Source organism: Hyperoodon ampullatus, assembly GCF_949752795.1.
Source record: "Hyperoodon ampullatus genome assembly, chromosome: 11".
Classification (NCBI taxonomy): Eukaryota; Metazoa; Chordata; class Mammalia; order Artiodactyla; family Ziphiidae; genus Hyperoodon; species Hyperoodon ampullatus.
Window position 1 is genome coordinate 73,574,228 of NC_136924.1, and position 23,689 is coordinate 73,597,916.

General features: G+C 39.9%; 1 protein-coding gene across 1 annotated transcript in view; it reads left to right on the top strand.

Annotated features, from left to right (window-relative positions):
• Positions 1-6,146: 6,146 nt before the first annotated feature.
• Positions 6,147-23,689, top strand: part of RAB21 (RAB21, member RAS oncogene family) — a gene marked incomplete at its 5' end in the record, with an annotated part of 28,080 nt that continues 10,537 nt past the window's right edge. The window contains 3 exons of the mRNA XM_079714672.1: positions 6,147-6,296; positions 19,933-19,992; positions 20,968-21,075. Of these exons, the coding sequence (XP_079570798.1) occupies positions 6,147-6,296; positions 19,933-19,992; positions 20,968-21,075 (318 nt within the window). The remainder of the gene's footprint in view (positions 6,297-19,932; positions 19,993-20,967; positions 21,076-23,689) is intronic.

The following is a 23,689-nucleotide window of genomic DNA, read 5'->3' on the forward strand; positions in this document are numbered from 1 at the left end:
GGTTAAAATATCAAGATATTATCCTACTTCAATCCATGCAACAAATGTTTATTGAGTGACCTTTATATGCTGGGCACAGTGCTAGGCCCTGGAGACTCAATGGTATGCCAGTCATCAAGGTATCTGTTCTTATGGAGCTTATAAACATGGGAACTAATAAATGTTAGTAGTATGACAAAAGTATTGAAACTGAGCAGGACCTGTGGGGCCCTCCTGGGTACAAATCCTTTCTGTGTCCCCTGTTTCTTGTTTGCAGGAAAAAGGCTTCAGTCTCCTACACCTTCCTTGAGTTCCAAAGAGCATATTCAAACAGTTACTAATCAGGGAAGTGAGGGAATACAGAAGCAAGGGAGGAGCAGTCAAGAAAAAATAGTGCAGGATGGGGCAAGGTCCTGGTTCGTCCTCAAGGAATATATATAACAATATCTTTGAGTTCTTCTGCAGGAACTAAGAACCCCATCCAGGTGGAGGATGGCAACTTCAGGCTGAGGACGATATTCCTAGAGCACCACCCTGTTACCTCACCACCAACCAATCAGAAGAAACTCACACACCCTGCAGCCCTCACCCCAAATTTTGCCTATAAAAACTTCCCTGAAACTGGAGAGTTTGGGGTTTTATGAGCATGAGCCACCCATTCTCCTTGCTTGGCCCTGCAATACACCTTTCTCTGCTCCAAACAAGAGCCGAGAGGCAGGTAAGGACTAAGCCTATAAGACGATCAGAATGGAAGCATGTAAGACAGGAGCATAATGATAGGAAGAGAAGATTGGATGAGATGAAGGTGGAAAGTCAGGCAACATCCTGATTATGTAGGGACTTTATAGGTCATGGTAAGGAATTTGAGTTTGTTTGTTTATTTTAAAATTTGCTCTGGCAGCTGTTTGAAGAATAGATTGCAGTGGGTAATAGGGCAAAAGTAGAGGCAGGGAGACACGTTAGAAGCCTATTGTAGTAACCTAAGAAAAAGTTGATTGTGGGTTGGACTAGGGTGGTGGAGATGGAGAACTGATGGATTCAAGATCTGTTTTAGAGGTACAGTTGACTAGATATGGTAGTGGATTGGATGTGAAGAGTAAGAGAAAACAAAAAGATATCAGCTAGGTTTTAGCCCTAGCAAATAGATGTATAATAGAACTCTTTATCAAGACAGGAAAAACCAGGGGAGGAACAACCTTTGGAGAGAAATTGAGGGATCCATTTTAAACTATCGTGTTTGATATGTCTATTTGACATTTGAGTGATGATGTTAAATAGGAGTTGCCTATACGTATCTGGTGCACAGGGGAGTGATCGGGAGTGAAAGATGTACATTTAGGAGTAATGAATATGTAACAGATATTTCACGCCAAAGGACTGGGTGTGATCACTTAGAGGGAGAGTTTTATTGGAGACAACTGAGTCTGGAAGCCCACTAACATTTAGAGGTTGGGAACAGGTGGAGAGGCAAGCAAAGAGATGGAAAAGAAGCAGCCAATAAAGTAGGGGAAAACTGGAAGATTGTGATGACCCAGGAGCCAAGGGAGGCACACATGCCACAAAAGAGAGAGTGGTCAGCTGAGTCAAATCTGCCCAAATACTGAGAAAATTGAAGATAAAGGAATGTATCCATTTGATCTGATTTATCTTGTGGAACAGCTGGGTTAGTTGCTATTCCTATGTGGTTCCATAGCTCCTTGTACCTGTCCTATAGACCATTTACCATACTTTATTGTAACTGTTTTAATTATTTGTGGTGCCCATTAGACTATAAATTCCATAAGGGCAGAAGTCATGTCTGACAGGATTACATTTGTAGTACAGTATCTGACACATAGTAAGTGCTAAATAAATACTTGTTCAATGATGAATGAATGAAAAAAGAATGAATGAAACAAGGATGTACAAAAGGCCATCGACAGTCACCCTCCCTCCCAAATGAACAAATAAGCATTACCTGACTCTTCAATACTGGATAGTTCATCAAAATTCAACAATTGAGAGCCCCAGGTAGTCACACTAGAGACCATGAGGTTGGTCTTAATCCACAATATAGTATAAGAACAGGGAGAGAAAGAAGGGGCCATTAAAAAAACTAGGACTTACAGACTTTAAAAGTAGTCCATAAACCCAATCTGATAACCACGACAAAACTGGTGGGATGATTCTTCCCCTCTTACAGAAGCTGTTAGAGCTACACATTACCTTTCTGTGGCAACTTTTCCCATATGATACTGTACTACACATTCATGGTTAAGTAGATTTCACCTGTATAATTATGCTTGGGGTTTGGGGTTTTTTTTTGGGTGGGTGGGAGAGGGAGGCAGGAAGACGATTGTTTTTGGTGAAAAGAAGCTATATGCTTTGGAATTTGCACCCTACCATGCCTCAGCCCTCACCAATCAGGAATCTATTTTGAGATACCTACTGACTGAGGAGTCCTCACATTTTTGTAGCTCCCATCTATGAAGGAACTAGAGTTCCAGTTTTTTGTGTCATCTTCTATCAAGTTTATACAGACCAATCACAGTTGACTCCAAAACTGATCTAAGTTCTTATGAGCACACAAGCTATCTCAGAATTAGCCTGAATTTCTTTCAATGCTTAGACTAATATAAGCCACTTGTGTAGCTCCAGTATACTTATGTATTAGTTTCCTATGGCTTCTGTAACAAATTATCACAAACTTAGTGGCATAAAACAACATATATTTAGTCTCTTCCAGTTCTGGAGTTCAGGAGTCCAAAATCAGTTTCACTAGGTTGAAGTGAATGTGTTGGCAGGGCTGTACTCCCTCCAGAGACTCTGGGGGGGAAATCTATTAATCTCTTTTAGCTTCTGGTGGCTGTCAGCTTTCCTTGGCTTGTGGCTGCATCACTCTAATCTCTGTCTCTATGGTCACATTGCCTTCTCTTTTGTGTGTGTAGCATCTCCTTCTGCTTTCCTCTTATAAGAATATTTGTGATAGACTTTGTGCCCACCCGGATAATCCAAAAAACTTTCTCCATCTCAAGATCCTAAATTTAATCACATCTGAAAAGACCCATTTTCCAAATAAGGTAACATTTACAGGCACAAGGTATTCAAACCTGATGTCTTTGAGGGGCCATTACCAACCTGCCACAACTTACATCTATATTTACCCACTCTGTGCTCAAAATTATGCCAAGCTGACTTATTATAATCTGTGAACATTTGGAACACATTCTTTAAATCCCAGTGTAAGCTAAACCTGGAAAATTGTTTTAACTTTAAACTTATTTTATTTTACAATGAAAAAATTTGCATTGTTTTTCAGTGATAAATACAAAGTACTGCGTGTAGATTCTAAGATGATCAAGCTATTAAATGATCTGGGATCCATATCATTTGAACAGTGGTTGAGAGCACTGGCTATATTGAAAAGAGAAGGGAAGAAAAAAGAAGGCTTAAAGGAAGATCAGACAGCTTTCTTCATATGTATAAAGATGTTTCACAAAGAATAGAGATTAGATACATGTTGTGTAGGTTGAATGAGGAACAATTAATTGCAGGCAGAGAGAGGCAAATTTCAATTCAATATTAAGAATTCAGGATGGATAATGGAAAGGGCCCCGTTCAAAATGAAGTTTCTTCCTTATTCTGGAAGAATTCATGAATATGCAAAGACCCTGAGAGGAGGAATGCAGAGAGAAGTAGAGGATATTTTTTTAAAAAACATAAGGTCTCTTTAATGGCTGATTCTAAATAAATTGAAGTAGTATTATCCTTCTCCAATCCATTTTTCAAATTACAGCCAGAGCGATCTTTTAAAAATCAAATCTGATTATATCAGCCCCTTTAATTAAAACTCTTCGTTTGCTGAAAGGTCCTTTCAGTATTGATTCCTGGTTTCCATGCCAGTCTCATCTGAAGCTCTCCGTGCTCTTCTCGCACTTGTTTCTCATCTTTAGATGCTCCTTCCTACCTCAAGGCTGTAGGACATGCTATTCTCTCTGCTGGCAAAGTTATCCTTCCTTCTTGCCTAGGTTACTCCTACCCAAATGTAGCATTGGGGATATCAAAGGTAGCATACCAGGAGCTTTCCCTAGTATGCTAAACCAGTTGGGTCCCCATATACATTTGCAAAATGCCCTGAACTGCTTTATCAAGATGAAAGCATTCTATCATATAATGACCATGTCTGTCTTTCCTGCTAAAGAGTAAGTTCTTGATGACAAAGACATTGTATCTTTTTTTTTAACCTCTTTATTGGAGTATAATTGCTTTATAATGTTGTGTTAGTTTCTGCTGTATAACAAAGTGAATCAGCTATACATATACATATATCCCCATATCCCCTCCCTCTTGCATCTCCCTCCCACCCTCCCTATCCCACCGGTCTAGGTGGTCACAAAGCACCGAGCTGATCTCCCTGTGCTATGCAGCTGCTTCCCACTAGCTATCAATTTTACATTTGGTAGTGTATATATGTCCATGCCACTCTCTCACTTCGTCCCAGCTTACCCTTCCCCCTCGCATGTCCTCAAGTCCATTCTCTATGTCTGTGTCTTTATTCCTGTCCTGCCCCTAGGTTCTTCAGAACTTTTTTTTTTTTTAGATTCCATATATATGTGTTATCATACGGTATTTGTTTTTCTCTTTCTGACTTACTTCACTCTGTATGACAGACTCTAGGTCCATCCACCTCACTACAAATAACTCAATTTCGTTTCTTTTTACGGCTGAGTAATATTCCATTGTATATAGGTGCCACGTCTTCTTTATCCATTCATTTGACTATGGACACTTAGGTTGCTTCCATGTCCTGGCTATTGTAAATAGTGCTGCAGTGAAAGACATTGTATCTTGTTCAGCACAGTGCCTGGCGTTTGGTGGACACCTTCAAATATTTGTTGAATGAATGAATGGACTATCTGGTTTGACATGGAAAAGGAGTCTCATGAGAAAGAATATGTTTACCTAACTGACATCACATTTCTAGTTGCAAACTTTAGAAACACTAGTATGGTTTCTTGGAAGAGTGTATTTCATGAAAGAAAGGGGAGGCAGATGAGGAAATATAAGTGATCATCAAACAAGCCAGGTCTGTCGAGGTGGAGTCAATATGGAAGGTCAGAAGTTTAAGGGTAGGGGAGCAGGAAGCTTCATGGAAGGCAGAAAAACTGGGAAACCAAGGCCTAATGGCTTAAGATGTATTCTTTACTCATTCATTCCCAAATATTTATAGAATGCCTCTTATGTGCCTGGCACTTGGAGTCAGGAAGTCAAAGCACGTCTCACCTAGTTCTTGTCCTTAACAAATCTACAGCCTAATAAGGAAAGACAAATATTCAGCAAAGTAATTTCCATGAAGCGTGGTAAGCGCCGCTAGACAAGGTATACCAGTGTTATGAAATACCTAACTTGGGTGGGGAGAGTGATGGAAGGACAGAGAGAGAAGGATTGGTGGTCAGGGAAGCCTTTCCTGTTTAAGCTGAGACCTGAAAGATGAGGAGGAGTCCAGGTGGTCTGGGGAACTGAAAGAAGTTCAATAGCTAGGATTTGGGATCCCCCAGAGAAACACTGTCAAGGTACTGAAGGACACCTTGGCAGATTCAGTTTATGGGGACCCCGGATGGGAGAGGTCATTAGCCTTGTGGACAGTCCCTGGGCAAAAACGAGAACATTCTGCACTTCAATATTCCACCTGAGCTGGGCTTGCCTCTAATTATTCATTCCTTATTCCCGCAGGTTCCCACCAACTGCAGAGTGGTGGTGGCCCGCAGACGGCCTAGCTCTGCGGGAGACAGCCCAGACGAGGTCCCCTCGCGTCCAGCTCGCCCCCGGGAAGAGGCGCTGAAGCCCCGCCCACGTCCAGGCACATTCTCCTGGGCCGAGGCCCAGGGGCCGCGGCGGTCATGTGACCCGAAAAGTGTGACGTAGGAGGAAGGAGACGCCATTAGAGGGAGGCGGAGGGGGATCGCTGTTCGCCGTTCATCGGGTTCCTGACGTGGTGGCTGGGGCCCTTCATTCTCGTACTTTCCCTCGGCCTTTCCAGGCTTCGCCCGGAGGCGGGAGTGGAGACGACGCCCGGAGCCGACAGCTTCGGTGCGGAGGGGCTGCGCCGGCCGCGGCTGTGAAGGCGCTGCGGCGGCTGTGGAGAGCTCGGCGCTGCTCTAGGGCTCCGGCGGCGGGGACGCGACGGGATGGCTGCGGCCGGCGGCGGCGGGGCGGCGGCCGGGCGAGCCTACTCGTTCAAGGTGGTGCTGCTGGGGGAAGGCTGCGTGGGAAAGACGTCGCTGGTGCTGCGCTACTGCGAGAACAAGTTCAACGACAAGCACATCACCACTCTGCAGGTGCGGGCCCCGGGGAGCGGGAGGTGGCGCCTCGGGGCCCCTACTCCTCCGGGGCTCTGAGGACTTTGCTGCCACCGTCGTCTGGGTGTGGGCTCTCAGATCTCAGGCCTGTCACCTCCGCGTTCGGATTGCCTTTCCGAATTCGCCCTGGGAACACGCGTTGTTGGGGCAGCCTGGAGACGTAAGGACAGGCTGTTGGGAGGGGAGTGGAAGGGCCCTGAAAAGTCCCCAGTGTGGCTGCGCGTGTCGTGGAATCCCCATCCGTGGGCTAGTGTTTCCCCTTTGGTTTGCTTCCGCTTGGGCCCTCGGTGCCTTCACCCTACAGTCAGTCAATCGAGTGTCAGTCCTTTTTCTTTCTGTCGGAATTAGGAATTTAGCAGCGGATTTGATTTTGCTAACTAGGTGATTTGTAACTTCAGCGCTTGCTGATGACTAAGTGTTTGTGCAAGTTCCATTTTGTCCTGTCTTCGAGTAACGTGCTGATTGGCAAGACATTCCTCTCCGGAGGGTTTTTGAAATGACCGCTTGCCCGTGTGGGTTACGCAGTTCCATTGCTGCCTGCGTGGGTCTGACTTGTGGGTCACATATTCGGCGATGTGGGTCGACCCATATTCACATGGAAACGTCATGTGAATACTGGCCAACAGTTGGTCCTCAAACTAACAGCTTAGCTTCTGCTGCTATTTATTTTCTTTGCTTGTAATGTAGGGCCGGCTTTCATCTGCAGATACGTGATTGTTAGTCAGAAAATGTTAAAATGTAATCATTAATTGGGCGTGAAGTCAGACCTTTGAGGTCGTTGGAGTCTCCCCCTCTTCCAAAAAATCAGTTTTCACGTATTAGAAGAAATATCCAGCGAATCTGCCTTGATCAATTCAGTCAGAGGCAGTCAAGTCTAATGAGTTTTTGAGCCTGATTGTCTAGGTTCATATCGCACCTCCATCCGTTTAAACTAGTTGTGTGATCTTGGACAAGTTAATTAACCTGTCTGTGCCTAAGTTTCTTCATCTGCTAAAATGGCCATAATAATAGTATCTAGTTCATTGGGTTGTCAGGACTAATATACATAAAAGCACATAGGAGCTGGTCCAGTGTAAGCTCTCCATCATTATTATTATCCTAAATTGCACAATAGATCTTAATTAGTGATTGTGTAGTGTTTAAGTACATGAACACTATTTAGTAGAATGCACAGTCTCCTAATTGTTGTGACATTTGATGTTTGATGCTATTATTAAACCACTGAGTCTATAATTTACAAAGATGCTCTGGTTCTGATTCCATGTTCTATTTTTACACCTCTGTTTTTACTCCTATATAAAGCATACTATCTGTAAAAGTGAATGTCAGGAACCTGCATTTTCCCCCTACATTCTTATACAAGGTCATTTAACACAATTTTGATAATTACAGTTGAGTGTTATTAGTGAGATCAAGGAAATTCTTAGGGTAAATACCTATGCTCAGTTGGAAATTTAGAAATTCATTTAGGTAAAGTAATAACAATAGCTAGCATTTAGTGAGTTCTTACTGTGATGAGTATTTTACTTTTCTTCTGTCTTTTAGTTCTTATGACAGGCTTTGAGGTGGATAGTTTTATTAACCTCATTTTACAGGTGGTGAAACAGGCATGGTTAAGTTGAGTAATTTGCTGGCTATCTTATTGCCACAAGTCTTGGTGCCCAAGCTGAAATTTGAATCTAGTTATGACTTCAGATTTTGAGCAATAAGTCACACTATCTCTGGATATTGGTAAACCACCCCTTAGTGGTTTCTTTTGTGCTACAGACCTTAGAGAAAAGAGAAGACCATTGTAATTGAGCTCTTAATTTTTTAAAAGATAATTTAGCCCTTCAACCTAAAAATTACACTTTCATTATACATTCCAAAAACATCCTCGAAGCTAAAAGCTGGCTAAAGATTTTAAATATCTGAGAGGAAACCACTGAAATTTATTGATACATAGGAGAGAATGAAGTTATGGTAGATCTCTGGTATCAAAAGCATAGCATATAACTGTCATCACAAACGGTATCTGGATTATGTTCCAGAATTGAGGATTTTGCTGCGTACCAATGTATGGAAACAGCATTATATTCAATCTCCTTCTCTTAGATATCAGTTCATTTCATCTTTTTAAATAATGTTTTCAGAGAAATTTGACTTCCATGAGACCCATAAGACACAGTCTTGTACGCCTTTCATTTCCAGATGGAGAGGAGCTAATGCATCATAAGATATGAGGGGAAGAGTTTCCCTTTTTTCTTGTCAGCGGAACTACCTACTACCTATCTTTGTAAAATATTTTATGCTTTGCAAAGTACACTCTCATGCATTCCTATTTTAAAGACTGAGAGGAACCCAAGATAATTTATGGTTCACTAATTCAGTCTTTTGTTTAATGTTTCAGTCAAGTGATTGTCTACTTTAGTCTGAACATCTTGGAGGTGAGATGAACTGTTATAGAAGGTGGAAAACTATGTTCTGAGGTGGCACATTTCATTTTTGGACAGATCTACTTTTCCAATTCATTTTTCTGTGTCTAGGGACAAAATCTCTTTCCCTGCCCTCTGAATCTTAGTCACACATGGCATCCCTTCTGATAGTTGAAGATGGCTGTTACATCCCCTTGAGTCTTGTCTTCTTTTGGGTAAACAGCTCTGGTTCCTTATAGTGGATCTCTTATAACATTGTTCTAAATCATATCACTATTTTGACATTTCTTCTAGACACTCACTAATCATTGTCCACTTTTCCTAAAATATGATACCTTGAGCTGTAGAAATGATTCCAGGTGTGGTTTGAACTGTGCAAAGAAGTGCAGGCTATTACCTCCCCTGTGGAGAATCCTTTTCTAATACTGAAGAATTACAGAAAAGATTCTTTGAGCTTTTGGGCAGCTGTCCCATTGATTAATATTGGGCCTGCTGTCTTAGACTTATTTGCTGAAAAAAAGAGACAGAGGGAGGGAGAGAGGAAGGAAGGAAGGAAGAAAGGGAGGGAGGGAGGGAGGAAAGAAGAAAGACTTTATATTTGTTCATTTTCCTTTGATTTTGTAGTTAAATCTTTTTTTCCCTAATGAATTTGATCCATTAAAGTTGGCTTTGATAAACTTGCTCCAGTGGTTAGTGTCTGTTAATATCCTTTTGAATTTTGATTTTGTAATTCAAGAAACATTGATGGAGCTCCTGTGGGTCAGCTGCTAGGTTGGGTCCTGGACATGCAAAGAAAAATAAGGCATGGTCTCTAATGCTGGATTCGCAACTCATTTTAACTGTCACCTGAAGATTTGGTAAGAATGTCTTCAGTGTTCTCATCAGTCATTAACAGACTCTGAAAGAAAGGGGAGAGAGAGGGCCAAGTACAAAGCTCTTCACAAGTCTCACTATAGTCCAGTGACGCGCGACCAGAGGTTTATTTCTCTTTAAATATGCAGAATCTTAGGGTGGGGCTTTTTCCAGACCATGCACAGGCCACAGTCCTCTTTCCTCTTGCCTGAGAAACAGTTATAAATGGAGTGTTATACATATTAATGGTAATGGAAACAGGAAATAAGACTGACTGCTGTGGGCTACTACCTAGTGGACAAGAAGCCTTTAATGAAAATGGCTACTCCAGCGTTACAAATCTCCTAACTTTTTTTGCCCTAGCTACATCAATCTTGCCCATAGGGGATATCATGAGATACTTTGTCAAATGCTTGCAGAAGAACAAGATACATTGTTTTTTCTGCATTAGGAGGCCATATGATGTAGTACAAAGGGACAGGACTTTGAAGTTAGTTTGAATTTTTGGCTCCTGATTTTTAGCTGTCATGATTTTGGCAGATGATTCTACTGTTTGTAGCTGGCTCTTTATCCATGAAATGGGAGACTCTCACTCATAGGATTTTTATGTGGATTAGAGAGCCATAGTATTTAAACCTCCTGGCACAGTGTTTGTTTAAGGAATGTTTGCTGTTTGATGAATAGATGGTGCTTAATTTGTGTTGGTTTCTTTCATAGTAACCCAGTCAAAAAGGTAATGGGGTTAATTTGACATGAATTATTTTGAGAATGCATGTGGTCTGAGGGACTGCTACATTTTATATTTTTATGCATACATATGTATTTGTTTATTATCCATTCTAGAGTTTTGTCTGGGATTGACATTTATGGAAAGTCACTTCTTTTTTGAAAATTGTGACATTTGCTATGCTTTGGTGTTTTAGTACTGCTCCCTTTTTGCAGACGTCCTCCTAGGTTACTGATAATTATGAAGTAATGTTGTAGGTGAGCTCTCTGAGAACTCAAGATCCTTTACCTTGCTTACAAAGAAAACTTGATCTTATATAGAGTCCTCAAAGCTTTCTTATGAGATTTTCTCATTGGTTTGGGGTTATGTTAAACTTGACAGAGACAAGAAAGACAGTTGGAGTGAGGGGCTTACTGCTTTTTCTCTGGAATTAGCTGCTGAACCTAAGCAGTCAAATTCAAGAATTGTTTATTTCATACCTGTTACATGTCAAACATTGTGTCAACGGGGGGATATAAAGATGAGTAAGGTCCAATAAATATGTTAAAAAAATAGAATTTTGGGTAACTTACGTTTTAATATAAATAAGGAATTCCCTCCTCAGTTCCATTTTTTAACATTTAATATGTAATTAATTAAAATCATAGTACCTTCACCAGTAAAAAAATAAAATAAAATAAAATAAAATAAAATAAAGATGAGTAAGGTACTTTAACCAGCTGTTAGCTTTCTTTATTCTTTAATGCTTGCGCCATTTTGATTGTCTTTGGTTTCTCTCTCTATATTTGTGCTCCTGGGTGATCACTTCCTTTTCTTTAGCTGAATCCTCTTTTTCCCCTTATTGTAAGATTATGCACTCTAATTTAAATGTCTTCTATCACTTTCAACTAGTCTCCTGTGTAAAAGTAACATTCTTTATAATCAGAACCATAAATCGTCTTCTCTTTTAGAATTCTAACTGGAATTCCACCTATCTGCCTCCTGAAGTCTAGGGTAGGTGCCTGTCATTTGATTAGCAAAGTAGTGCTGTAAAGTTGGCTGGGAATACAGATAGTATGCTAGCAGTTTGGCAAATGAGGAAGCTAAGACTTGGATTAGATTTCTGAGGTCCCACATATAGTAATGGTGTAACGTTTTTTTTTTTTTTTTTTTTTTTGCCGTACGCGGGCCTCTCACTGTTGTGGCCTCTCCCATTGCGGAGCACAGGCTCTGGACGTGCAGGCCCAGCGGCCATGGCTCACGGGCCAGGCCGCTCCGCGGCACGTGGGATCTTCCCGGACCGGGGCACGAACCCGCGTCCCCTGCATCGGCAGGCGGACTTTCAACCACTGCGCCACCAGGGAAGCCCGGTGTACCGTTTTTTCTTAAGCTAGGTCAACTACTTTTTTTTTCTTCCATACACCTTAACTTCCTGAGCAACACTTGGCATTCAGGTTCTAGCAGTTGGTTTTATACTTGGTGTCACAGTCCCCTGGTCTAGGAATCTTAATTTCCTTATTTGTAAGATTAATGTTTTGAATGTCTGAAGTATCTTCTGAGTAGTTCTTGAGAAGCCACTTCAGTGTTGATTCAGCCAGTTTGATTACAGTATTTTCATAAAATACAGTAGTTGAAATCTTTCCCTTTTCCCTTAGTATTTTTTTTTTTTTTTGCGTTACGCGGGCCTCTCACTGCTGTGGCCTCTCCCGTTGCGGAGCACAGGCTCCGGTTGCGCAGGCTGAGCGGCCATGGCTCACGGGCCCAGCCGCTCCGCGGCACGTGGGATCCTCCCGGACTGGGGCACGAACCCGTGTCCCCTGCATCGGCAGGCGGACTCTCAACCACTGCGCCACCAGGGAAGCCCTTCCTTAGTATTTTTACTAGAGTACGTGGGCTATAGAAGGGTGGATGATTTTTTTATTTAAGAAGGGTTTTTCTGAATTATGGCTTTGAACTGCTAATATATAAATATTCTATATCTGTCTGCTGTTTTCTGCTTTGTGTTTTGAGCTAGTCCTTAGAAGTGATTTTTTGACTCTCGTTTTCAAAGTATTTACTTGGACTCTAAACTGATTATAATACCTCTTTTTAGAAACAAAGGACAAGAAATGAAGTATTCAAGCACCCAGCTTAGTTTTCTTTCTTTCTTTTTTTTAATTAAAATATATTTGAAGTATAACATTGTATAAACTTAAGGTGTACAATATGTTAATTTGTTACATTTATATATTGTAATGTGATTTTGCCATTGTAGCAATTCATCGTAGTTTTTTTTTTTTTTTTTTTTTTGTGGTACGTGGGCCTCTCACTGTTGTGGCCTCTCCCGTTGCGGAGCACAGACTCCGGATGCGCAGGCTCAGCGGCCATGGCTCACGGGCCCAGCCGCTCCGCGGCACGTGGGATCCTCCCGGACTGGGGCACGAACCCGTGTCCCCTGCATCGGCAGGTGGACTCTCAACCACTGCGCCACCAGGGAAGCCCCATCTTAGTTTTTTGATAGCTAATTTTTATTGCCTTACTACAGAGGACTAATTTTATGAATTATCTTGCTGAATCTTTTCTTGTCCATGTCTTAAGTTGAGAGTAGTTAATAGATACTTTTTTTTTTTTCCTGCTTGCGAGATCTTAGTTCCCCGACCAAGGATTGAACCCAGGCCACGGCAGGGAAAGCGCCGAGTTCTAACCACTGGGCTGCCACGGAACTCCCAATAGATACTTTAAATACTTAAGCCTGAAACAAATGTTAGTAACTGTAGCAAAAATAATATAACTGTTTAATTATATACACACATATTATTATTATTATTATTTTTTCATACTGCAGGTTCTTACTAGTCATCAGTTTTATACACATCAATGTATACATGTCAATCCCAATCGCCCAATTCAGCACACCACCGTCCTTACCCCACCTCCGCTTTCCCCCCTTGGTTTCCACACATCTTTTCTCTACATCTGTGTCTCAACTTCCGTCCTGCAAACCGGTTCATCTGTAGCACTTTTCTAGGTTCCAGATACACGCGTTAATATACGATATTTTTTTTTCTCTTTCTGACTTACTTCACTCTGTATGACAGTCTCTAGATCCGTCCACGTCTCAACAAATGACTCAATTTCGTTCCTTTTTGGGGCTGAGTAATATTCCATTGTATATACATGCCACATCTTCTTTATCCATTCGTCTGTTGATGGACACTTAGGTTGCTTCCAGGACCTCGCTATTGTAAATAGTGCTGCAGTGAACATTGAGGTGCATGTGTCTTTTTGAATTATGGTTTTCTCATGGTATATGCCCAGTAGTGGGATTGCTGGGTCGTACGGTAGTTTTATTTTTAGTTTTTTAAGGAACCTCCATACTGTTCTCCATAGTGGCTGTATCAATTTACATTCCCACCAACAGTGCAAGAGGGTTCCCTTTCTCCACACCCTCTCCAGCATTTGTTGTTTGTAGATTTTCTGATGATGCCCATTTTAACTGGTGTGAGGTGATACCTCATTGTAGTTTTGATTTGCATTTCTCTAATAATTAGTGATGTTGAGCAGCTTTTCATGTGCTTCTTGGACATCTGTATGTCTTCTTTGGAGAAATGTCTATTTAGGTCTTCTGCTCATTTTTGGATTGGGTTGTTTGTTTCTTTAATATTGAGCTGCATGAGCTGTTTATATATTTTGGAGGTTAATCCTTTGTCCATTGATTCGTTTGCAAATATTCCTCCCATTCTGAGGGGTGTCTTTTTGTCTTGTTTATGGTTTCCTTTGCTGTGCAAAAGCTTTGAAGTTTCATTAGGTCCCATTCGTTTATTTTTGTTTTTATTTCCATTACTCTAGGAGGTGGATCAAAAAAGATCTTGCTGTGATTTATGTCAAAGAGTGTTCTTCCTATATTTTCCTCTAAGAGTTATGCACACATATTATTAATGAAAGTCTATTGAACTTAGATAAAGACAGGAAAGTATTTGTCCACGGTCAGTTACTGTGCTGCATTAGGTATTTTGCTTTGCCAGTGATTAGCAAGAACAAGTGATCTGGCTAACAAAAACAGACAAAAAAACATCAAAACATTGATGAAACAAGTTATGAAAAGACTTTCATTTGGCTAATGTACTTTGTTCTTATTTTATCTCTCCTATAATCTTACTTTTTTTAATAGAGATTAAAAAAATATCCACTGTGATTTCAGTTAAGATGTTGGGTAAATAAGCATCAGGTGCAGATGACAGATGTCTAATGAGATTGTTAAGTCTGTCAGTACCCCTAAAGTTTGGAAGATGAAATCATTGGAATTAGAAGAAATAGTGGTGCTGTAGCTCTGGGTTTGGAGGAGTAAGGTGGGAAATGTACCATTACTTTGATCCTCATTACTTTGTGCCTACCCTGAGAATATTCTGGGAGATGAGTTGGTGTCCAGGAACACTTAGTGTCCAAGTGGAGGAGTGCCAAGTTAAGAATGTGTGTATGTTTTGGAATAGGCAGCTTTGTGCAATGGAAAAAGCACTGTTTAGTCAGACAGGCTTCCACCCACTGCAGTACCTGACTGAGTTGGCTGACCTTGGGTGAGTCACTGTATTTCTTTAAATCTCATGTTCACAACTGTAAATAGGGCTAATTACCTACTTCACAGGGTTGTTACAAAAAATAAATGAGAAAGCCAAAGCATGGTGGCACACAGTATGTACTATTTTTTTTTCCTTCCCATATTCCTAGAACCTTTGAATTGACGTTGTTTATGCCACTCTCCCCTGCTCTTTCTAGATGGGGTTCTTCACTGAGATATTAAAAATATAAATTTATAAATCCCTTGGGAAAGTGTGTGAAAAAAATTTTATATGTGCATATGAGCAGTTTTCTTGAGAGTGAGTGGGTTCATAGCTTTCATCAGATTCTCAAAGAAGTCTATGATCATGCCTCCCTCCCACTCTTACTACCATGTAACAGAATTAAGAACCTCTGCCCCAGAGTAAGTATTATATAACCATGAATGGTATCTCAGTGGTCTGGCCAAATTAAGTATGCATCATAGAGGTAGTAGGAAAAAAAGACCAAAACAGATTTCAACCATTTGATCGTTTGCTGCTGTCTTGTTGTTACATAAAATCTTGTAGCTTTATTCTCAAATATAATTGTTTTTGTTTTTAAAACAGATGTTTGTTCTTTAAGAAAATATCTATAAAATATTAAAAACTTAGGGTGTATGTAAAATGAGATGATTTGTATTACAGAAGGACTCTTTCCATAGAGTGGGACTTAAGTTTTTTGTTATGAAGGAAAAAAAAGATACAGTGGGGACCCTTATGGTAACGTGCTTTACTAATGCATCAGATATTTGAGTTAAAATAATTTGGTTTATAAGGAAACTTTTAGGAACACATCTTTTATGTAAATTGAGTTATACGAGTCACATTGTGGATATGTTTATCTACATTAACAACATTTGCAAGTCTGCTGTGGGCAGCACTATGGTTCCCCCTGCCCCCTCTATTAGAGAAGAAGTGTTAGCTCACATCTCAATCTGGGAGGTACCATAGCGTAGTGGTTATGAGTCATGTCTGGAGCCAGACTGCCTTCATTTCAAATCCTACTCTGTCACTTGCTGTGTGACCTTGGACAATATACTTACCATTCCTTTGTCTCTGTTTCCACATCTGTAATATTTGGATAATGATTATATCTAATCACAGAGTGTTACGAGAAGTGAATTAATATGGAAAAGCTTTTAGAACACTGCCCATTTCATTATAAGCACTGTGAAAGTATTAAATAAACAAAAATATGTACTCTGGTTAACAGAAGACTTATACCCATGAAAAGTTAACTTAAAATACAAGGTGGTATATGCTGTATATTACAAGATTAAGTTCCCTAAAGTTCTTCTGCATAGAGAAATTCACTGTGGGTTGTCTGGGTTGTATGAGAAAGCTTAAAAATTCAAGGAAGAAGAGTGTAGGTCATGAACTGGTCTTGATAGGGATCCAGATAGAGAAAGAATAGGCCCAAATTAGAGAGGAATTTTATGAACAAACAGAATTGGAGGGAATGTATAATATAGACTATATGAGTTTCTGAGTAAGTAGAGAAATACTGGAAGCTTTCTTGGGAAGATAGATGTGGACAAATGGTGGAAGTCCTTGGATACAAAGATAGGCTTTGAGACTTTTATTTGTAGATTAGGGCTCCCTGACTTTTTTTTTTTTTTTTTTTTTTTTTTTGCATTACGTGGGCTTCTCACTGCTGTGGCCTCTCCCGTTGCGGAGCACAGGCTCTGGACGCGCAGGCCCAGCAGCCATGGCTCACGGGCCTAGCCGCTCCGCGGCATGTGGGATCTTCCCAGACCGGGGCACGAACCCGTGTCCCCTGCATCGGCAGGCGGACTCTCAACCACTGCGCCACCAGGGAAGCCCCTCCCTGACTTTTATAAAGGAGAAGCTTATGAATGATTTTGTAAAAAGTGCATAGCACAGTACTTGGTGGAAGGTAAGCATTCAGTAACTGTTAGCTAGTATTAGCAATAGTGGTGGAAATGACTGCATAGTGTCTCACTGTATGGATGGACTATATTTGTATATTTAAAAAAATAGCCTATTGATGGACACTTAGGTTATTTCTTGTCTTTTTCTTCTTCTTTCCTTTTTTCTTTCTTTTTTTTTTTAATAATCATCGTTGTAATGAGTGCTCTTTCCATAAAATTGTTTTATACATCTGTAGTTCCTTAGGAGAGACTTAACACTGTCACTGAACTTACCATGGGAGAATGATGGTAAGTTTCAGAGGGAATAGTAGAAAGGAAATGATGGAGCTTTACCAGCTATAATTCACTCCCCTCTGCTGAGAAATCCCCACAAAACTCATGACAAAAAGGCTATTATGGTATTAGCTGCCAGCAGGGATGTAGTTCAAGCATACTTATTAAAAATGATAACTTATTAGAGAGCTCAGCTATGGATATGATAATGGTTTTTTTGTTTGTTTTTAATCATGGGGGCTTTGGGAAGATAATTTAGCATGTAGACTAGAGAACCAGAGTGTGAGGTGAGACCAAGGTATTTATATTATGACATAATATGAGACTGGTGGTCATAGAACTCCAGAGGAAATATAAAAACAAGGCTTGGTAGGTTTTTTTAGACTATGGGATGACAGGGGAAGAAGAATATTCAGTGATGATATCCCTAAGATTCTAAACCTCAGTGGCTTGGAGAATGTGATCAAAATACTAATGTTGGAATGGAAAGCCGATTTTGGAGGGGAGATCAGTTTAACTTTAAATATGTTTGAAAGAAGAGAGGGAGGCATTTAAGTTTACTTACCTATTAAATATTAGGATAGGAGTCAGGTTTTGAGTTTCTTTATATAACATTGATATTGAAACAGAACAAATAGTTGAGTTCAAATAAATTATACAGCTAATAAGTGGTAAAGCCAAGATTCAAATCCAAAGTTCTGCTTCAAAGTTGATATTCTTTACCCTTATGCTATGAGTGGGAAATAGTCCTTTATTCATATTTTTTGTCATAACATGTACTTGGTCTTCTCATATTCCAAGTTATTTCTTTGTCATTTTGCCATTGAATTTATTTTATGCCCTTTTCTATATAACCTCTGTGTTTTTTTAAAAATAAATCTATTTATTTTATTTTTCTTTGGCTGCGTTGGGTCTTCATTGCACACGGGCTTTCTCTAGTTGCCGTGAGCGGGGGCTACTCTTCTTTGCGGTGCATGGGCTTCTCGTTGGGTGGCTTCTTTTGTTGTGGAGTACATGCTCTAGGCACGCGGGCTTCAGTAGTTGCCGCTCACGGGCTTTAGAGCGCAGGCTCATTAGCTGTGGTGCATGGGCTTAGTTGCTCCGAGGCATGTAGGATTTTCCTGGACCAGGGCTCAAACCCGTGTCCCCTGCATTAGCAGGCAGATTCTTAACCACTGTGCCACCAGGGAAGGCCCCTAACCTGTGTTTTATTTAATATCTTGAGTGTAGCTTGGGCTTTGAAGGCAGACATTCCTGGATTTGATTGCAGCTCTGCCATTTGTGTCTCTGTAGATTCCTTAGTTAATCACAAAATCTAGTGGCCTTTTCTGAGTTTTAATTTTCCTTGGTATACATACAGCAGAAAGTCCTTCCTGAAATCTAGGTTCCTTCTCCTTCAGTAATAATTCACCATCCTAGCCTTTTATCTGTTTACTTTCCATCTCTGCACTTTCTTCTATATATATATATACACTTAAATGTGACTGTCTTTGCATAGCTTTGAAGTTGGCTCTTTGTTCCTTTTTTAAACAGGTCAGCTGACTCTGGTTTCTGATTATATTCCCTCTTCAATTACTTGATTCGGTTTTCTCTTTTCTATCCTCATGCACTTAGTTCAGGCCCCTTATGTTTTTCTTTCCAACTTTAAAATAGACTCCTGTCTTCCAGGTCTAGTCCTGTTCTTTCTTCCTATTGTAGTCATTCTCTTAAAATATAGATCTTGTATGTCCTCACTGCTTAGAAACCCTTCATTGATAATCCATTGTCAACAGTATTATTTCCTAACACTCCTTTGGATGAGTTAGGTGTTTCTTTAGGGAAAAAGAAGTCAAATGAGTTTGGGAAATGCTTGTATAAATGCAGTTAGTCAGTCTTCCTTTTGGCAGAATTTTAGTGTGCTAATGGGTACTGTGAATGCACAAAGGGGATATAGAGCAATATACGGCAGTCCCCAAATATACCTGACTGTAGTATACATTAAAAAACAAAAAACTTGTCTAGTGTCTTGGAACACGTTTTATTGAGACCCACAAGGTAAAGTCCATAGGCTTAGATATGGAGTCAGGACTTTTTTTTCGATTAATTCAACCTTTGCCTGTCTTTGTAGTCTCATCTCCAGTGTCCACCAGACCAACTTGGAGTTTCCCATAGGGTGGGGAGTTATGTGTTTTCAGGCTTCGGTGGCTTCACCCATCTGTGAGGGAAAACCCCTACTACTCTTAAAGGGGAGATCATTACCTTCTTTCTGAAGCCTTCTGTGACTTATCCAAGCAGGCTTTACACTTCCTTCCTCAGCATTTTCCTTATAGTATACTTGGCAAGACCGTCCATTTTAACGAATATCACATGGCATTTTAATTCTTTTTATATTTTAGTTTCTGCAGTGGACTATAAGCTCCTTGAAAGCTGGAACCATTTCCTTTCATTTCTGTGACATTAGTACCTAGGGCAATTATTAGATATAGTTTAAATAATTGAATTATAAAATAATTGCAGGAAAATTTCCAATAATAATTGTATTCATACAGTTAACTATCAATAAACATTTCTTTTATCTCATCTTAGAAGTCTCTTAGATGCTTTCTATAATGAGTAGGTAGGTGGCATCAAATTAAATGGGAAGAAAATGCTGTAATGAGGAAAAAACTAAGAAAACATATTTTCCCATTTTTTTGTACTTTTCATAACTTGTAATAAAACAAAATATCTTTTTCTTAGATTAGAGTAAAAATAATGTTCTGTCTTCAGTGGAAATAATGTTTAATCATTAATAAAAACTCAGTGATTACTTTTTCTCCCAGATAACTTATTTCATATTGATATGATTCATTCATCTGTAGTTTTGAGAATAAAAAATGTTATTTTATGTGAAACATTGTTTAATGTATATCTCTCTTTTCTTAGGCATCATTCTTAACAAAGAAGTTAAATATTGGTGGGAAAAGAGTAAATCTTGCTATATGGGTAAGTTAACCTTTTCAACTGTATGAGTGAAGGCCTAGAGTACCTATTCCTGGTTCTCTCATAACTAAGTGGCTCAAGAATTTCTAGATTTATTTTAGTTAACTGAAGTTTAGCCAAAACCTTTTTTTTTTTTTTTTTTTTGGCGGTACGCGGGGCTCTCACTGTTGTGGCCTCTCCCGTTGCGGAGCACAGGCTCCGGACATGCAGGCTCAGTGGCCATGGCTCACGGGCCCAGCCTCTCTGCGGCATGTGGGATCTTCCCGGACTGGGGCATGAACCCGTGTCCCCTGCATCGGCAGGCGGACCCTCAACCACTGTGCCACCAGGGAAGACCCAAAACCTTTTTTAAATAAACATTTTTTCCTAAAATCTGGCTAAGAATTTTATCTTGCATACAATTGTATACATGAATAGTTCTTTCATAACTTTTCAGCTGGAGAAGGGTCAACTCAGAGGGATTCCATGTCAGAGAAAGGGGTGGACAGCCTGCCTGGCCTTTTTTCCCCCATCTCCATATTCTAATCCTCCAAGGGAATGGCCAGTGGAGAGTAGGGCAAGGATAATGCAGTAGTGTACCTGTTGGCAGCTGGTCCTGGTGCATGCTCTTTCTCCTTGTCTCCTCTCTCTGGGGAGAACCTACATTTAGCGCAAGGCCTGTTCCTGGCTTATAATGCCATTGTGGTCCATTCTGACCTTTTGGCAACTGAAATGGTTTTTTAATGAGGGTGGGAAGATTGCTGAGGAGGAGGAAGGTTGGGGAGGGGAGAAGTAATCTTTATATACAGTAAAACATTAAATATTGATTATAACTTGACTTAAAATTTTTATTTGTAACCTGTTTTGTTTCTTTTAACAGTGTTTTGGGGTTATCTATAATTTTATACACCACTTTCCAATTAAACAAAAGTTCACTGTAGTTACAATAACAGATGTGTTTTTTTTTCTGATCTAATAAGAGTTTATTGCTTTATTTAGGATACAGCAGGTCAAGAGAGATTCCATGCATTGGGTCCAATTTACTACAGAGATTCAAATGGAGCTATTTTAGTTTATGATATAACAGATGAAGATTCGTTTCAGAAGGTATTCTGTTTACTTATGGGTAGATGACTTAATAGAACAACACTGATTTTTTCAAGTCTGCATTCACATGCTTTTGTTTACTAATGTGATTAGCCTTGGCTTTAAAGTTAAAGTATAGTTTGTGCATAAATGATGACCACTCATATTTTTTAATGGAGTATTTAATTCTTGTTAATAATATGGATATCATTTATTAATAGTTTATTACATGGCTTTCTCAGATATTAGGAAAGGGAAATAATCTGAAGTAAAGCTTCAGAAAAATATAGAGGCTTTTTTTCTCCCTATTAAAGAAAAATCACATACATTTTTTTGGTTCCATACACACTGGCCACCTGATAACTTGGTATGGCTGCATGGGCAGGTTCCATAATTGTGGGGAGGAAAACGAAGAACTAAATCAAGTTTAAGCTCTTCTCACTAAATTTCCTGGAGGATATAATATAAATTTTAAAAGAACAATCTAGGTAGTGTTCATTTTAAAGCTTCTCCATTTTTTTTAACCCCTCTTTAAACATTCACCAAAAATAAAGAATTTTTATAGTTGTTTGGGACCAAAAATGAGTGACCGTTCAACTTACCTCTGAATTCTCATCACAATTAGGATTGTGACTAGTTACTTACTTGACCTTTTCTTTGAAAGCCCTTCTTGGAATAACTTTGTGAAGAATATTTAACTAAAGGGGGTAATTTCCAAGGTAGAAACTTTTCTTGCCTTGAGTTAACAGGTTTGTACTTGTTGAAATTACTTGCCTTTTTAGTTTTTTATTTTTATTTTATTTCCTAGTATTTAAGTGATGAAGCAGATGTACAAGTTAGCCTTTGGATTATTAATGCCATGTAGAAAAACTTAGTCCAAGGAGTAGGAAAATGAAGCAATAGGTAGCTTTCAGATTTAATGACATTTTAAAAAGTTATATATTTGGGGTGCTGTTTGTTATCCCTTCCTGCCTTTTTGGCATAAAAATAAATGGTTTAAGTATTCTATTGCTTAAAAGAAGGTGGAGTCTGTTAGGTTGAAAAGTGACCACTTATCTCTGGCTGTATAACAAAACCCCCAAAATTTGGTGACTTAAAACAACGATTTATTATTTCTCGTGGTTTTTGAGGGTTGACTGGGCAAGTCCTCTGCTCCATGTGGTGTCAGTGGAGTCACTCATGCAGCTGCATTGAACTGGGGGTTTGGCTGGGTGGGAACCTGGATCCAAGAGGGCCTGGTTTTCCTCCACATGGCCTCTCACTCCATTTGGTGTCTCATTCTCCAGTACTCTCTCCACATGCTCTCATTATTCCATATTCCAGCCAAAGCTTCTTATGTGACAGCTGGATCCCAAGAGTGTAGCTGCCTGACCTTCCTAAGGCTTTAGTCTGGAATTGGCATGGCATTAGTTCTGCCACATTCTCTTGGTCAAAGCAAGTTACAAGGCTAGCCCAGAGTCAGAGAGGAAATACTCTTGGCAAAGAATTGGTGACCATCTTTAACTCATTACAGAGTGTATGGGTGTAATGAATAGGATGCCTGTGGAGGGGGATCTGATTGCAGATGAATAACAAATTTTTAAAAAATTGGTTAGATTTAGTAGGTCGTGATACTATATGTACAGGGAGTAGGGTAATAACATAATTGGATTCTGGCATGTTTCCGTTGAAGTGATGAGGATGTACATTTTATACCAGTACTGTCAGATTTTTCTTATATGAAATCAACTAAGGGTGGAAGTTAAATGCTTCTCTGAACATGTTATACATATATGTGAGTGAAACAAAAAGATGGGACTGTACTGAGAAAAGTGTAGTTCAGTGCTATTATAAATTGTTGATTACCTTTGTTTTTATACAGATTTTGTGTTTACTACAGTTCCTTTGCATTCTTGCAGAGAATAGGCGTGTGAAACTGTTACTTTGTGCGTAGGAACATATGCACAGTAAATGCTTACCACACATATTTAATGTAATTTTTGTTATTTGTAGATGTGTGTGTATTTTTTTTAGGAAGGTATATAAGTCCTGTGTCATTTGATTACATACATACTAAATTCCATTACACAAAAATGAAAGTAGGTATCCCAAGTTGGGTCTTTATCCTGTTTTATTGTAATCAATATATTTAAAATCATGAGTTCAAAAGATTACTTAATTTCAGGGACTTCCCTGGTGGTCCAGTGGTTAAGAATCTACCTTTTAATGCAGGGGACGTGGGTTCAGTCCCTGGTCAGGGAACTAAGATCCCACATGCCGCGGGGCAACTAAGCCCGAGCGCCGCAACTACTGAGCCCGTGCACTCTGGAGCCCACGCACCACAACTAGACAGCCCATGCACTGCAACGAAGAGCCTGTGTGCCACAACTGAGACCCGACACAGCAAAAGAGAGAGAGGGAAAGAAAGAAAGGAAGAAAGGAAGGAAGCCCAGCATTAAAAAAAAAAAAATTACTTAATTTCAGTTTACTCCCAACGGTGCCTGCTGCTCTGCTCCATCCGTAGTGAAGAATCAGTTTGCCACTGGAGTCATTGTGCACCAGGGGCTCTCCACCAGGGGGCAGCAATGTCTAGAGACATCTTTGATGGTCACACCTGGAGGATGGAACTGGTATCTAGTGGGTAGGAAGCCAGGGA